The 16,765-nt window shown below is 48.6% G+C and overlaps 1 protein-coding gene and 1 long non-coding RNA gene across 5 annotated transcripts in view; both read right to left on the reverse strand.

Moving 5' to 3' along the window:
• The window catches only part of ARHGEF6 (Rac/Cdc42 guanine nucleotide exchange factor 6), a 29,711-nt gene extending 17,454 nt beyond the window's left edge, over nt 1–12,257 (reverse strand). For 2 of the 4 annotated variants that reach the window (XM_072335114.1, XM_072335113.1), the window contains exons 1-4: nt 7,979–8,118; nt 5,403–5,487; nt 1,148–1,275; nt 544–745 (exon numbers count right to left, since the gene is read on the reverse strand). In XM_072335114.1, coding sequence (XP_072191215.1) covers nt 544–742 — 199 coding nt within the window. In that variant the 5' untranslated portion in view covers nt 743–745; nt 1,148–1,275; nt 5,403–5,487; nt 7,979–8,118. Of the gene's footprint in view, nt 1–543; nt 746–1,147; nt 1,276–5,402; nt 5,488–7,978; nt 8,119–10,966; nt 11,051–12,001 lie in introns of those variants that run through there. The other 2 variants (XM_072335117.1, XM_072335116.1) reach the window with 2 other exon arrangements.
• Nucleotides 12,258–13,156: 899 nt separating this feature from the next.
• On the reverse strand, nt 13,157–16,747 carry LOC140252164 (uncharacterized). The gene is made up of 3 exons (XR_011903554.1): nt 16,633–16,747; nt 15,662–15,750; nt 13,157–14,143 (listed from the first exon to the last, which is right to left on the reverse strand). It is a non-coding gene; the product is annotated as an uncharacterized lncRNA (long non-coding RNA).
• Nucleotides 16,748–16,765: the final 18 nt, after the last annotated feature.

The following is a 16,765-nucleotide window of genomic DNA, read 5'->3' on the forward strand; positions in this document are numbered from 1 at the left end:
GATATCGCCCGTAGCTTCACAGCAGACGATGCATCGGGGGAGAAATGGGCTCTGTGAAATCAGCCGTGGCTGTGCACTAAAAGAGGGGATTGTTCCTTATGGCCATATAGACACTGCTGCTTTCCTTGCAGGGACCAGCAAGCATCCATTCTGCTCCTGCCAGAAATGGCAGGCTCGAAGGCAAATGCACTGCCTGATGGAGGTTCCTAACAAAAAGCCAATTCTGTGCTTAGACACTGCAGTGACCCGAGAGCTCCCATAATAACTGGAGGCAAGCAGACCCACACAGCACTTCCAGCCCCGTCCTGCAGCCGTGTGCTGCTAGCAGAGCAATAGGACAACACAGGAAAGAGGGCGAAGCAGCTCTCAAGTGATGTGAGAGACGAGGCTTTCCCCTCCTCGTGCCATTCATACTTCCATTAGCACCGCTGCCTTAAGCACACCCATGTCCTTAATAAATAGCAGCAATTTCCCAAAGGCATAAGGATCTACGCTGCATTATACTGCTGTCATTCAATCAGCCCTTGAAAGCAACGTGCTTACCGGTGGATTTGATTTCTCTGACGTAGTTGCTTGGGAACCAGCCTGTTTTTCCATTCAAGGTCCCTTCCCACCAGCCCCCTTCCTCAACCCGGGTGACATAAATAATGTCTCCTTTGTTAACAGAGAGTTCATCCTCGTTGGTCTGCTTAAAATTGAACCTGGCCTTTACCACCAGCTGATGACTGCCATTCTCGGTCATCTCCTAAGGAAAGAAAACATGGAAAAACATCAGTGGATAGTCCAACAAAGCAGAATCCACCAGGACAAGCCATTGTTCTTTGTTGTTACAGCTGGTTTTTTTTCAGTATTGCAGCCTGCACCAGCAGAAACATCTTGCTCTTGTGTAAGCACCCTGCCAGAGGATCACAAGGTCCCTCCCAAGAATTAATTCAGTCTCATCAGTGCAATGGGAAATAGATAAGCATCGGCCTCCTCATTTACCAAAGAGAAGCACAGCAGTTTGAGAAGCCACCAGACTCTGCACCCAGAGCAGCAAAGCCACGATGGAGATCAGGACACAACGTGCTCCAGCTTAGAGTTACCACCCCCACCTCTCTGCCCCCGCAGCCATCACACCCTCAATAGGATATGAAATGAAGGATACCACAGTCTTGGACTGCCTCCTTAGCACCTTTGCTGACTGTGAGGCTGTGCTGTTGGAGTCGGTGTGGGCACCTCCAGCTGCAGAGCTAAGAGCCGATGGATGCAAACATGGCCCTTCGGACGGCTGATCTGCCAAAGCAAAAACAGTGCCTGAGTTTCACCCATCTGGTCCCAAACCCTCCACGTGGCAGCAAAGCAAAGAATGAAGCCCACAGAGGAAACAAGGACAGGGGAACAACAGCTGGAGGAGCATCAGTCAGAGCACAGTACCAAAGGGGGATGGTTTTGCTGGGCTGGGTTAACTCTCCTATGATGGAAGAAGATGAGCTGCAGCCCAAAGGCACTCTCAATAGGATGAGAAGAAATGGCTTTAAGTTGCTCTGGGGGAGGCTCAGGTTGGGTATTAGAACAGATTTCTTGTCCAAAAGAGCGGTGCTGCAGAACTGCAGGGATGTGGCACTGAGGGATGTGGTGATGGACATGGTGGAGGTGGGCTGGGGATGGACTTAGAGGTCTATGATTCTACATACTGCCATGGCCACTCCACTAATGGCAATCTTTCTTTTGAAATCCCCATTAAATCGGATGAAAACAGACTAACGCTTAGCCCAGCGCTTCTGGGATCCCAAGTAAGCGCTGCTGAAGGTGTTTCAAAGGTTGGCTCACAAGTGAGCGCCCTCAGGTCACCTCTGCAGCTGCAGCGTGGGCTTCCCAGCAGAGTGGGCAGGAATGCAAGCAGCTGTTCAGCACAATCGGTCTCTATTCAAACAAGTCCTTCTGGGTTCATTATACAGCTGAGAGATTGCTGCTGGTGGAGCAGTGCCAGGAGCCACGTGAGAGAGGGATTTGGACTCCTTGGAGCAAGGACAGGAGCATCACCCCCAGCACAAGGAAAGGACCAACCCATCCTACAGCTCTCAGAGCTGCTTCCTTCAAAGCTCAGTGCTCTGCAAATTGGTCTCTGGGCTTGACCGTGACAATGCATGCCAGATATTGGAAATCAGGATGCCGCTCTGACACAGATCTATGCTTCACAATGAGCAATTTGCTTTTATATTGATACCAAGGGCAACCACGAGACTTTTTACCCTCTGGCAAGTTTTTTGGCATCCCGATCAGTGGCCTCGATGCAAAGAGCAGCATCAGCCCTACTTGTGCTCAGATGCTGCACGGAGGTGAAAACAGGGTTCTCCAGGCACTGTCATTGCCAGCAGTCCTTTGCCACTGCCCCTCATGCCACAGTGTGGGAAAACAATCACATCCCCTCCTCACTATGTGCCACCCTGCAGCAATGAAGCAACGGGGGATGCTGAGATTGCAGGGAACAGTGTGGAACGTCTTGAGGTTTCTCTTGTTGCTTTTGCTCCGATTGAAGAATGCCTGTATTCCAGAGAAGGTATTTTCCAACTGCAGCATAGAGCTGGTGTGCCCACAGGCCACAAAAGCCCGGGGAGGAGCAAAGTGCTGCCTGCAGGCATCGCTGTGCTGGGGGTGTGAGTCTTCTGGATAGTGTTTGGAGCTCCTCCTTGCAAAGGCTGCAACAGGAGAAGGGGATCAAGCCACCGAGTGTGCCGGAATCACAACACACAAACTTAAGGTTCCTGTGCCCCTGCTATCCTCCAATCTGAATGTCAACATGGAAAAATCATTCCAAAGGGGAAGTTTGGTGGGAGTTACAGGAACTCAGCTGGGGCTCTCGTTCTCCCAAGAGGATTTTTGTTTCAATAGAAAAAAACACCTCCTTAGATGGATCTGAAGCAACACAACCTGCAAGCTCTTTGCCTTCTGCTTTGCCTTCCTACAGTGCCTTGCACAATAGCACCAGGGCCACGATTACGACTTCCAGGCGCCGACAGACAACATGCACTGGTCTGTCCAGTCCCTGCTCCAGCGATGGACAGAATTCACATCAAATCAAGCATGCCATCAGTGAGTCAGTGCTCCCTCCTGCCCTACTCGTTACACAACGCCTGATGACCACACTGTGAATTCCCAGCTCTCCAGACTGCTGCAGCAACGCCAAAACCTCTCGCTATGAAAAACCCTCTTTGCAAACATTGGCTTTGTCATTGCTGAGGCACCCCGATATTTGAGTACGAGTGGTTCCAGCTGCTCCCACATCAGGAGGAGTGGCCTGGCCGCCACTTTGAGATGTTCTACCCTTCATTCCTTCCAAAAGGAGAGGGCGTAAACCGCGAGTCCAGACTTCTCTGCTTATTCAAGCCATCAGCCACAGTCCCATGGAAATGAGTTGGTTACTGCAGATTTTATGCTTCTCTCTCCCTGCCCCTCCCTATCTCCCAAAGCTTTTATAAATATCTGCTGCAACCTAGAAACAAATGTAAAACTGACTTTGACAGTTTGGCAGGGAAGTGTATCATTTATATTGCATCATGACAGCGTCCTATTTTATGCCTGGTCCAGCATGGAACACTGCTGCCATATGTTGCTTCAACTATGGTTAAAATAGCTGGGTTTTCTGCTCACATTCCTACACTATTTTAGGCAGGAGAGCCTCGCCTGCTCCATCACAGCTGCTTTTCCTCCCCTGCCCTCTCTTTTAGATAAAAGCATCAAGCTCTGTGTGGCTGTCACTTCACAGACAGCTGCTGAACCCTGAGTTCACACACCACACATGATGCCTGCACTTACTTGCTCCATGAGGGCATAAGGATTTGGGCTTCAAGGGGATGGATGCTCGGAAGCACGTTCTTGAGCTGCTCCCCCAGCTGTCTCCTGCACGCTGTGGATGCCCTGCAGAAGGGGCTGGAGGTGCAGACATGCTGAGGATGTACCGATCTGGTCCTGCTGCCCCAGAGCCTCAGCACTCAGACAGACCCATCCACGGCAGTACTTTGTAGGACACGGGCTCCTGTTTCTCAGGAACGTGGCCAAGCCACCAAAAAAGCAAACTTTTCAGCCATGTATTTATTTTACCCTGTACTTTTCCCAAGGGTGCTCTCTGCCTGAGCAGCTAATTATATCACAGGCATTGCGCTTTTTAACATTTAAATAGAGAAAGCATATGCTCCAACAGATGTTTGCTATGAAACCGAGAGGATCCCAGCTTCCCCAGAGCCCCTTGGGGAACGCGTGATAGAAACTATTCCATGGCAAAGCCGTGTCCTGAGCTTCACCCAGTGATTGCAAAACCCTATTCGGGGCTGCTAATAAGGGGAGGCTGCTGTGACGACGGCAGTCACACAGGAGCAAAGCTGTGCTCACTCTGCTCCAGCCCAAGAAGTTGGTAAAGGAAGCAAGAGGGAAACCTTGCTGTGACAGGGAAATGCTGCTCTGGGTTTCGAATGGTTCTACTCTTAATCACCTAATATGTGCTATCCAGCAGGGAAACTGAGCTCTCACGCTGATGCTGGGTTTTGGTGGCATGCGGGACTCCTTGTGCTTGTATGTAGGTTGCTCCGAAAGTAATGCCTCCTGTTTAGTTCCGTGGAAACGACAACAGATGCAAAGCACACAATAACACTGTTGGATAGGTCAAATTCTCAGCTACAGAACATCCTACCAACATCCACCTCTGAGGCCATGGGTCAACATAAGAGAGGAGGCATTGCTTTCAGAGCAGCCCTCATATGATGAGGACAATAAGGAGATGTTATTCCCAGCTCAGTGCAGTCCCTGAGTACCGGGACAATACAGCTCAGCTGAACACCGGGGATGGAAACAGGAGGAGGTGACTCGCTTTGCTCCAGCAGCAGCTCTGCACTGAGAGAGACAGGAGAAGTCAACGGCAGCAATTGTCAGCGCTTGGCTCCCCATGATGGGATCCGCAAAGCGCGGAGAGGAACATCGATACAATTGAGTGAGCATCTGGCAGCACTGTTTGTTTTGACATTCGGTGAAGATATTCCACAGACGGATCTGTTTTTATGCTCGGCTCTCAAACACGCTGCCTGAAACCTGCCATTTGCATTCGGGAGGTATGCGCTCTCATTTACACCGAGGCTCCTTTACACTGACCTACTTTGAGGTCCCTTAATGCTGTCAGAACCGAGCAGAGGTTCCCGGCTGCGAAGCGATAATCTCGCTCTGCAAAGTGCAACCAGCAGCTCTGAATCACCACCCTCAGAGCCTGAGCTGGTGGAAAGGTGAAGCACTGACCCACCGGCATCAGGCACAGTTATCCAAGCCTCCAGAAATCAGCACCGACTCCCCATTAAAATACCTCTCCCCCCAGCACACCTATAAGACAGCACTTGAAAAGACAACAGACAAAACATGCTTTTTTTTCCCCTTACCTTCAGTAGCTTTATTTACGGCTGTCAATGTGCTCAGGACCTTGGAGAACTGTTCTCCTCTGTACAAATCGTGCGGCTCAAACAGCTGCGAGAGGAGAACGTGGTCAGTTCAGCACAAAACATCTCCCTCTCGCCTCCGAGCAGCCCACGTCGCTGTGATGAGCAATCAGCTTTGTGCCTGCAGGGGTACGGCTCTATGGGGGCTGACGGCTGCGTTGCCCATGGGGTGGTGCGTTGCTGGGGTTGGTTGGGGCCATGCATTGGTACCCAGGGACCGACCTGGGCTGCTGCAGATGGGATCGCTGCAAAGGTTTCTGCTGCCTTTAAGGCAGGAAAGATTATGTTGCTATTTTTGTTGTCTAAAGCTAAAGAGATTGAGGCTGTACATACACATACACACACACACACACATTTTCCCCAGCAGAAGAAACAAACAGAGAATTTGCTGCTCTTGCAACGTGGCAGATACAATGCTATGGCAATACGGCGTGTATAATGCGTTCACCATTTTTTAATGGGAAGCCAGAAAAGGTGATGTGCAAAACCCTAAAGGATTTTGTGCTGCTCAGACTCGACGGCAAAACAGAAACACTGAGTTAGTCATGGCTGTGAGTGGGAATCTGAGCCTTGTTGCACCAGAAATCACTGCACCACAAAGAGGGGCAATTGCAGCTCCCAGAGCACTACCATCCCCTACAGCACATGAGACACAAACCACACCAACCCTCTTCCTAGCAAAGCAGAGCTTGGTGACACGGAGCCCCCAGACCTGGTACCACCAGATGACAACCCTGAGCCCATGTTGTCACACAGACGGAGACCTCAGATCTGTAAATCCTACAGATACAAAAGGTGATTCTCAAGCTCTGTTGCCTGACACAATGTACAAATACTCCCAAAGCACTACAGAGTTTAGCAAGCACAAGGGAACTGTCTTAAGGGCAGCACTGCCCTTAGGATGGCACTTCTCTGCACTCCCAGACCACCAGTGTGCTCTGAAGGGACAGGACTGGCCTTTCTGAGTCCGGGATGGGGATGCAGCGTGGCTTTCCCTCTCCATCCGTTCAGCAACGCAGCCCAACCCTGGCAGCACAAAGGCTGCTCTTTACTGAGAGTATTTTTAAAGCCTGACTCAGCCACTCGATACCGACAGGCTTTGACCGCGTGCAATTCAATCCACGCTCTGAGAAAAGCACAGTCTCCCCAATCCCAACAGCAGCAGAGCGGCTCCCATTGCACCCCAACACCCAGGAACGCACCCACAGCAGGGGCTGCTCAGCCCACCTGCACACACAGCCCACTGCCAGCATCCCCCACGGCCCCCAGCAGCAACATCAGCGCCTCTGTGGCACCGGAGATGGTAACGCTGACCCAGCCGGCAGCCACCGGAGGATGCAGAACGCCAGCAGCGCCGTCTCCTCCTGCCAATGGGGAGCACAAAGCCGGCGGCGAGGCTGCGGCGTCTGCGCGCATCTGGCTGGTGTGTCATTTGCTCAGCCGTGCCTTTTTTGCTTCCACTTCGGGAAAGCCAGAAAAACGAGTCCTGCCTTCATTGAACGGCTGCTTTGTTGGTTTGGGTTTGCTTTGTTTTGTTTTGTTTTGTTTTGTTTTTAAAGGACCATAGTGGGAAAACGCGCCCTCGACCTTTTAATGCATCAAATAATACGCTCCTAAAGTATTATGTCCTAAAGTCCTAAAGGTGGTGGCAAAAGACATGCAAACCAAAATCCCGGCATGAAAGCAAGCCAACAACTTTTGGGACTTTTCTTCATAGAGAATTTGTCCGGAACGGCCACTGTGGAACAACGCCTGCATGGAAAGCTCCTCGGGATGAGCTGCTGCAATGTGAATGTGCTCTGCAGCGCGTTCCAGGATAAACTCGTCGTACAGAAAAGTCCTCGCTTAGTGCTAAAAATCACTTTTTCCAGCCCTAATTCCATTCTTAACGACAAGACAAGCCGGAACTAACAGCGAGGGAAAGCCCTTCAGTTCCGAGCTCACGGTGCGAGCGACCCCCGTCCATCCGCGGCTGCCGTTTGACGCTCTCGGTTACAAGGAGCTTTTCTTGCTCCAAGATCCCGGACCGCGGCGCCCCGCGGTGAAAGGCCGGCGAACAACGCGCACCGCACCGCGAGGAGCCCGGGGAGGGCAGCTCGGCGTCCGGCGGGGCGCTCCCGTCGGCATCCCGCTGCCGGGGGGACCCTCTCTGCTCCTCCAAGCCAAACCAAACCCAAGAGCCGGCAGCAGTGCCGCATCCCGGAGAAGTTCGGGGTAGCCGGGCTGCGCGCCAGCCCTTATCCGCACTAAGTGATCCCGCAGCCGGCGCGGGGCTGGAGCCGACCCGCTGCGGCTGAGCCCCCCCCCGGCAGCCCGCAGCCCCGCTGAGGACGGGTGATGCAAAGCGAGGAGGTACGCGTGGGAACGGGCCAGCAATGCGTGAGAGCGGCTGGGGACACGCGTGGGAGCGGTGATGCCGATAGCCCCAGCCGGTGACAGAGGGGGCGGGGGGCGAAGTGAGCACGGGGTGACGCGTGGGGAGCCCCGAAATCACGCGTGGGGCAGCGCGCGGTACTCACGGCGGCGGACGGACGGGCGGGCAGCCCCGGGGCATGGCGGCTGCGGGGCCGCTGCGGGGCCGGGCCGGGCGCTGCGGTCTGACCCGGAGCCGGATCGCGGAGCGGGGAATGGGGAGGAAGGGGAAGGGGAAGTGACAGGCGGCGCCGCCGCCCCGCTCCGCCCCGCTGCCGGCTGAGGGAGGGAGGCGGAGGGGAGAGGGGAACGGGAGGTGGGGAAGGGAGGAAAAGGACGGGAATGGGGAGGAAGGGGAGGGGAAGGGGGAAGAGGAAAGAAAATCGAGATAGGAAGGGAAAATGGGAAACTGGGACAGGAGAAAGAAAAGGGAAAAGGAGAAAGGGAAGAAAACTGGGAAAGGTACCAAGAAAGATGACAGGAAAATGAAGGAAGAAGGATAGAGAAAGAAAGGAAAATCCAAGCTGCATCAATGGTATTTACAGCGCTTTTGTAAGGGCGATGCTGAGGCAGAGCACAGGGATGGATCCGAGCAGCTGGAGGTGGTGACACGCTCAGAGCACCGTGTGCTCAGCCCACCAAACGCAGCCCGTGAGCTGTGTGAGCCCGACACCTCGCAGCGCAGTGAGGGAATGCCGCCCTGCAGACAGCCGTACAGCTCCGTGCTGTGTCTCCGGGTCGCTCTGTTCCAGATGGAGCCACCCATCCCCTGCTGCGTGCTCTGCGTGGTGCTGGGCAGAGAACTTAGGGGCACCCCAGGTAGGAAAGGAGTGAAGCCAGAGCGGAGCGTGGCTTTGGGTGCATGGGGATGGGGCAGCAGGAGGGTGATGGGTTTTCACCCGTGCTCCCAAACTCTTGGTCCAAGTGCAATTTGGTGAAGGTTGCGAGCGCTTTGGCTGCAGAAATAGCTTCTGTTCTGCCCTCAATGGCAATGACACCCTGCGTGCTCTGTGATCCCTCCGGACAGCCTGGTTAAGGCCAGATATTGATTGATGTTGCAGAAACCATTCTTAGTTCACAGCATCCAGCCCTTTGCCAGCAGCTTTGTGGTCATACTGCAATAGAACACTGCTGCTGAATGAAGATCACTATCCCGTGCTTCTCCAGCAGCAAGCAATGCTCAGCTATTCAGCTGCTGTCACTGTATGCGCAGCGGTATCAACAGCAAAAGCAAAGATGAATCATTCCCATTTACACCCTCAAGAAGAAGCTGGGCCGGGAGCTTTCACCCCTCTTCATCTTTCCCTTTCCCCCAGGCTCCATCTGACAGATCCTCCTGCCCTCAGCCCGCTAACACTCGGCCATCCCTTGGCAGGACTCCCTTTTGTCCTTTCCCTTCCACCAAGTCCCCAGTGTGTGTTTCCCCATTAAAACTGGAGACAGTTCTGCCCACCTTCCTGTGCCTTCCTTCCCTTCCCTAAGACTGAGTTACCAGGACAACAAGGACTGGTGGGAGGACAGCACGTGTACAGAGCTCTGCAGGAATCACCCCTCTGCACATCCCCACTGCAACAGGTCTTCCGAACAGCAGCTGGACCAGAGGTCTGTGACACAAGGGAGAACCAGCTGGGATCCAATGCCAGCCCTTTTCTTCACACCCCGGGTACAGGGGGCTCTGTGGCAACTCTAATACGGCTATTTCTTTTGGAAACTTTTGGGTGCAAAATTGAAGCTCGGACTCAACTGCTGTAAGCTTTATCCAGCTCTTGAGGCCTCGCAACGAGCAGGATGGGCAGCCACCTCAGCCCCACTAAAGCTGCTCGGAATATCACAAAGACTGAGCGGGTTATCCATCAGAAAAAGGACAAAACAACTTAGGAATCTTTTCCTGAATTAAACCAAGGAATAAATAAAAGGGAGGAGCAGAGCAACCCCCAGAGCTGGATGTACTGTGCTGCAGATCCCTCCTGTCTGAAAACCTCAAAGCGACTCAACATCATCAACTGGCTTAAATGATGGGATGCTGAAGCGTAGCAGTCGAGAACTGCTTCTATCTCATCTTTCAGACGTTTAAGACTTCTGTTCTCTCCCTATGCTTTCCAGCGCAGCCATTCTGATTAGTTTTTCAATAGAAAAATCATCTCTCTGAGGAGCTGAGATCACATGGTGCAGCACCAGCAGACCGGCACGCTGATCTCTGAGCCCTCCCTGCTTCCTTATAGATCTGCTCTCACGCCCGGCTGATGCAAAAGGCTTTTAGAAGTGAATTATTGGGTTACAACAGGCCAGCGAAACAGCTCCGCAATGAGCAAACTGTCATGCTGGTTAATAAAGAGATCTAAGGAGAAGAAAGGCTCTTTTCTTGCTTGGACCTTCAAAGGAGGACAGGACAGAGTTACCATGGGCTGGACTTTGCATTGCTGTGCTGTATGAAGGTTTTGCAGAGCACTCCCTGCTCCTGGCAGAAGTTCTTTTGTTCCCCAAGGTTAGAGTGTTAAATGGGACACAGATAACTCTTCATTCCTGGCTTCTTGCTTACTGTTGGAATTCTACCGTGATACAAAAAGTCCTAAAACACATTTTAAACCCTTAGCACTTAGTTAAAAAATATACGTAGTGGCCAAATGAGCTGAACTCATTTTGATCTGATGAACTGAGCTGATCCACTCTGACCTCGCAAATACAAACCATGCTTGGCATAGAACCTGCAGGTGTACAAAGGTATACAAGGTCAGGAGCAGCTTTAGCCTTCAGATGATTTGCACGTATGAGGATCGATTTAACGTTACATTTTCAGCAGAATCTCACGCAACCAGGGGGTGAAAAAAGCTGCTGTGTTATTTCCCCTTGATAGTAAAGCAAAGCTAAAAACTGCAAGCCCTTGTCTGCAATAATGGACAGAAAGATGTAAGCAGGTCCTCACCACCCAATGGGCTCATTCACACTAAATTACCCATCCTCCTATTTATGCCATTAAGAAAGAAGATCAGGAATGACTATTGATGCTGCCCCTCTGGTATTTGGCTTCCAGATGCATATTAAACAAGCACGATACACCAACACGATGTAAATAACACTAATGAAAGGTGACTTACCTCCACCTTAAGAACTGCACAGCCCCTCAAGAACTCCCGAATATTACCGATGCAATCAGCTTCGTTTTTAGGCTCCAGGCAATACTACAGAACAAAATGCATGGAGACGGTTGCGTTACCTCCCATACAGCCTTTGTCAGTGGGCCTGCATGAATATTGACATGTGCACTGTGTGCTGAATTAGGGAAGCTTCTGGAGGGGGTGGTGGGGGTGGCAGGCAAGCTGTCGAACCAGGAAGAAAGAGCCACTGGAGGAAGTGATGCATGAGTCGAAATGGTCGGCATCTTGTTTTGAATGTCAACATATGACAGTGCCCCGAACGGCAGTGAGAACTGATGACTTTTAAGAACACGGTGTCCCAAACCATCATCTCTTAAGCAAAAAAGAGCCAGCAGGGGGTGATTGCTAGCAAAATCAATAAAAGGCTGCTGTCTTACAGAGGACATTTTAATTGAATTCAATAGCTTCTCTGTGCTGCCATTTCCCATCTCTCGGGCTCCTTCCCTTTTTCTCACCTGCAGTTACCTCGCATGCTGTTGGGCCGTATGAACACACAGCTCAGGAAGCTGACAGGAGGGGCTGACATGGCTTTGCTACCAGTGGGTTTGGTGGTCGTGCGACAGCTCAAGCACTGCACAGATGTAAGGTTTACCTACTCCCAACCTACTTCCCAACTGGCAATATATTTCACAGGCAGCTCTGAAAGCATTTATTTATGCTGCTGTAATTCGTGCTATTGATGTAAATACTAACTGCTTAACTTCTTCAAAAGCAGGACGTTTCCAGCTCTGGTAGGCCCAGTATTTCCTGCCACCACACGAACATGTGTTACCTCAGCTAACTGCAACCCTTCTGCGGTCGTTATTCTGGATGGCAAGAGAAAAGAAGAAAGCAACCAACTAAACCTAAGCTGCATTTTGCCCTCAGCTGGAGCTAGTAACGTGCTTACACAGCTTACCAACAAGAAGCATATATCCCAGGCTGACCCGCAGTGCAGCAGTTTCAGGCTGGCAAAACACATCTTGCAGCAGTTACCTTTTCTGCAGATCCCGGAAGGAGGCGATGGATGAGTTTGCAGAGCACGGTCCCATCCTTCAGAGCAGCTTTCAGGAACTCCTCCGGATCATCAACTATTTTCTTCGGGGAATTGAGAACTCCTAAGGAAATGAGCCACGTTACCACTTGCTCTTCTGGATTCATTGCTGGACCTCTGCCCCCCGCACGGTTCCGTGCCACAGCTCGTACTAACCCACATCCGTGATGACATCTTCCTGCCTCTTTTGCTGATTGCACGGCTCAAATGTGAAACTTTCTGTTCTTAGCTCAGCACCAAAGCTTAGAAATCAACGACAGCGATTGTAAGAAATATCTTTGTTACAAAATGGACTAAACAGCACTAAACAGCATCCTCAGCTTTCTGTGGTAAGCCTTGCTAGAAAAGCTGCCTTTGTGTGGTAGTTATGGGATCCAAGCTTTAAGAATTCAATCTAATTTGAGGGGTAAGGAGAACAGCAAAAGGAGAAACTACACGCAGTAAACCTGAATGGCTGTCTTTGCTTTCCAGGTCATTTTTCTGACCTCTATCAGGATGGATGCTGTGTGAAAATCCTGGTAGCACAAAGCAGGAGCCAGCACGAATGGTAGAGCAGCCTGAAGCTACATCACAGACCTCACTGCCATCTGCTAACAATGCATCTACAGCAATCCGTATGTGCGCTAAATGTTTCACATTTATGACTAATTACAAGACTCTTTAAGGCCCTTTTTTCCCCCCCAGTTCTTGTGAGCGCTGCTGTCTGTAGAAACGAGGACTGGCAGTTCCATGTTCACAGCTTAGGTGTCCTTTTCCCATATGTTCATTCTTATTACTGAGGTCAATGTACATGCCTTGAACAATGTATGTCAATAAAAGACACTTCAGTCATTACTCAGAACCGAACAGCTTCCAACCTGCAGAGAAGTATCTCAGTAGAGGGAAGATGACATACTTGCCTCACCAGGTAGTGTTACAAACCCCATTGTAGCCTCATTTTCATCATTAACAACTACATTACAGTATTAGTTTAAAGAAATAAGTAAATGGAAGGAGGGGATACATAGCCAGCTAAAAAGGAGTCTCTTATTACAGTAGAACTCCTTGAATAAGCAAAATAACACCGAGACCGTACGTAACAATAAACCACCACTTCATAGTACTGGTCAGCCACCATTTCTTCCAAGAAATAAGAATTTATTTCAAACAAACCATCATTTTATTTGACAGCTTATTTATTAACGTTGGAAAATACTGCAGTTTTATCCACTCATGGGACCTGCAATTTTTAGCTGAAGTTTAAAGTGATACTCTTAATCCAAAAGACAGACATCATTTTAAAGCCCTTGAAAGGGCACACATGCTTTTTCTTCATTAGTTACTGAAAAACTGAGAGCTGTTTCAAGTTCTATTGTAGAAATAGTATACATTGTAGAAGCCTTACCTAAGTATCTCTGCCAATCTGGTTAGTTTTCTGTATCAAATACTCACACCTGGGCGTTACTCTCTGGCACAGACAGGATAAAAATGCCTCAAAACCAAGGCAACATTTTGAAGGAAACCTCTCGTTTCTATGGAATGCACTTGTTAGGATGTGCACTGCTGGCACCTGCTGGAGCTTTCTAAGAACCCAGCACACATTACAACACTCATCACTTATCACTTATACTGCCTCAGCGCATCAGCTCTTTCTTCCTGTCATCCAGAAGGCTTGGATATCAGGAAATTTTCAAGCAACAGTACTGTAAAATTCCGTCTGGTTTCTTGGTGAGGAAGAATTTGGAGCTGTTTAGTCCTCTACATTTTAGTGGACTGTAACTCACTTTCCTCTTCAGGAAAGAGGAAAAGCAGTGTGTGTAAAGAAGAACCCTGAGTGTTTTTCTGCTGCAGAATTTATTGATGCATGTTTACTGCATAAAAATAAAGACTCCCAGCTCTTGAAAGATGTAAGCTACAGGAGACAGCTGATTTTCATCTAAGAAATACTTAGATATAAGAGATCAATGGGCTACTTTCAAAGAAAATTCCTTAAATTGTAACAATTACTGGGCGACACCACACTCAAAAGTCAACTTTTGCCAGCTGCGTTTTGTTGTTCTTCAGTTTTCCAGTGCGTATCCACTGCTGCACTGCCTTCTTCTTGTCTGAAAGAAAGGAAATTCAGCTTAGTATGCTGTCAAAAAACACACAACAGACAAAGTCACATCACCGAGTTGTTGCTGCATACACAGTGAATATATTTTGGCTATTGCCAAATTGTCCCAAGAGTAAATAAGTACATCAGCAGGCTTATCTTTAATAATTCCAACATAGTCTAATAAGCACCTGTAAGTGACAAAACAAATACAGTAAACTGATAAAGATCTTCACTTTCAAAGAGATAGATTTTCACTTGCCAGGAGTAATTCATTTCCCGTTTCCCAGAGAAGAGATGCAGAGAATTAACAATAACATGGCACATAAGCACCAAAAGAATTTGACAACGTTTTGACACAATCTGCATGATGATTTGATAAGACCTTTTACAGTCACCTAGGATGCTGCATATTGAAGATAGTGAGCCATCTTTTAGTTAGCAAGACTCATGGTCGGGATGGACCAGCCTCAAACTTTGAAGACTGATCCCTACTAATTCTGTTGTAGGTGGAGGAAGAGTTTACTTTCAAGACATATTTGCTGACTCCACCTCAGTGCCCTATTACTGATAGCAGTGCTTTTGCCATGAAGAACACGGTTCAGTGTCACTTCCAGAAGGATTTGTGATTTAAATACTTGAACATTCAAGAGCACCACAAAGATGAGGAAATTAACACTTGTTCGTTGAAATTCTTTGAATAATAACACCAAAATAGAAGGCTGGTGAGTTAGCAGCTTTTACTATGTACTTTATCAGCCTCAGAACAGAAACTACAGATGATGCTTCTGTATGTCACACAATCACAGAACCATCTGGACTGGAGAAGACCTTCAAGATCATTGAGCCCAACCATGAACATGATCTACTGGGTCCCATCACTGTACTATGCCCTTTATTGATCTGAAATAACATCCAGTACCAAAGATAAAGCAGGAACTTGGCAGGAATACGTACAAAGCATTAATGACAAAAGCACTGCACAGAGCAAAAAACTGTAAGCAAACTGAGATTATAACATCACACAGGGTGCAGCAGAACCTATCTCCCTTATCCAAGACTGATCTCACCTAAAATCAAACATGATTAGTCAGATGAACCGCAGTATCAACTGCAGCATTTTCTTTTCACCTTTCTAAAACCTGGATCGCAAAAGTACTTTAAAGTAGCAGCAGTCAAGTGGAAAGTATGCCATTTAATCTGAAGGCCCTTGCTGTTACTCCAATCCAGACGTTTTGGTCTTATTTTATGAAGAATCCTAGACTAAGTATGGTGCATTCATAGTGAAATGCACGTCATGGTGTGTCTGTAACCTCATTTTATGATCACTGGTTCCCCAAATGGACCATTACTTTTAGGAGGAAGTCACTCGCTGAAATTCCTAACTTGGCAATTAAAAGCCCTGCTTAGACCTGCTCCTCCAAATTTTGCTTTCAGAGTTGAATTATTTTAGCCACCGAGGATGTCCACCCCAATACAGAGCCATCAAAAATCTTCTACAGAACTACTACAAAAATACAGCAATTACCTGATCTATCAGTACAGGCATCACTCATCTCTGCCACCAAACCGGACGAATCTGCTTTACTTCAGAAGCATCTTCCAGAAGTGATCATCCTGTAATCAAAATAAGGCAAGCTGAGAAAAATACATTTTACAGCACGAGTCAATCTATAGCGCTTCCCCCCATTTCAAGAGTCACAAACTTGGGTTTGCAGATTAATCTGTTTCAAGTTTTACTACTTCTCTGTTAAGTGGTGGAGGATTCACTGGTCTGGAATGGACTGGAATGACTTAGTGACTGGTTGCATGGCTTATGGATTCTCATTCCTTTTCAATGGTGCACTGCCACGTTAAATCCATAAGTTGAACGACAAAACGTACTGAGGACTAAACAGAAGTAAAAAGCTTTGGTTTTGCTTTTAGTTGGAGGTCTTCACGTATACTACATTCAAGAGCATCATTTGAACTTCATGGCTTTACCTGAGTCATAACTTGTCACAGGTTCTGCCACATGTACCAGGTATTCCTGTAACGCTGTGTCAAAACTGAACAGTCAGGCATCCAACTAAATGTCAAGTTTGCAATGGCTTGCTTCAAACTCCCAATAGCTGAGATGGTATCTGTCAATCTAAATCAATTCCTGACTTCACAAGTCTTTTAATTTTCTTAAAGTAACAGTAAACGCAGTCTGTTTGAGCATCTTCAATGAAAGATACTGGGCACAAAATACCCCCTCCCAACCCTACTTCACAGTATTCTGTCTACAGCGAGCTGCATTCTTATGTTTAGTTTCAAAACTGGTGCCATAAACGCTTTTATCCAAGAAGAAATGTTGAATTTTGAGAACTTCTAATGCATTGAAGTATTTCATTTCCTTATTTTTTTTAATCTAGACAGCACTTCCATTGCCATGACGTGCAGCTGGTTTTACCGTACTAGAGGAAGAAACTTGGTTCAGTTTTGACTTAGACTGAAAAACTAGTTTGCTTTGCTTACCATCTTTGCTGTTTCACAGGCATTTGTTGCTTTAAATCAGCTGTGGAATGCTGAAAGTTTCACTTGTTTTTAGGAAGCCATAAGCCTTTGAGAAGTTGGAGAGAAAGACTTCTTTGCTTATCTTAGTTTCTCC

The sequence above is a fragment of the Excalfactoria chinensis genome, chromosome 4, assembly GCF_039878825.1.
Source record: "Excalfactoria chinensis isolate bCotChi1 chromosome 4, bCotChi1.hap2, whole genome shotgun sequence".
Taxonomy (NCBI): Eukaryota; Metazoa; Chordata; class Aves; order Galliformes; family Phasianidae; genus Excalfactoria; species Excalfactoria chinensis.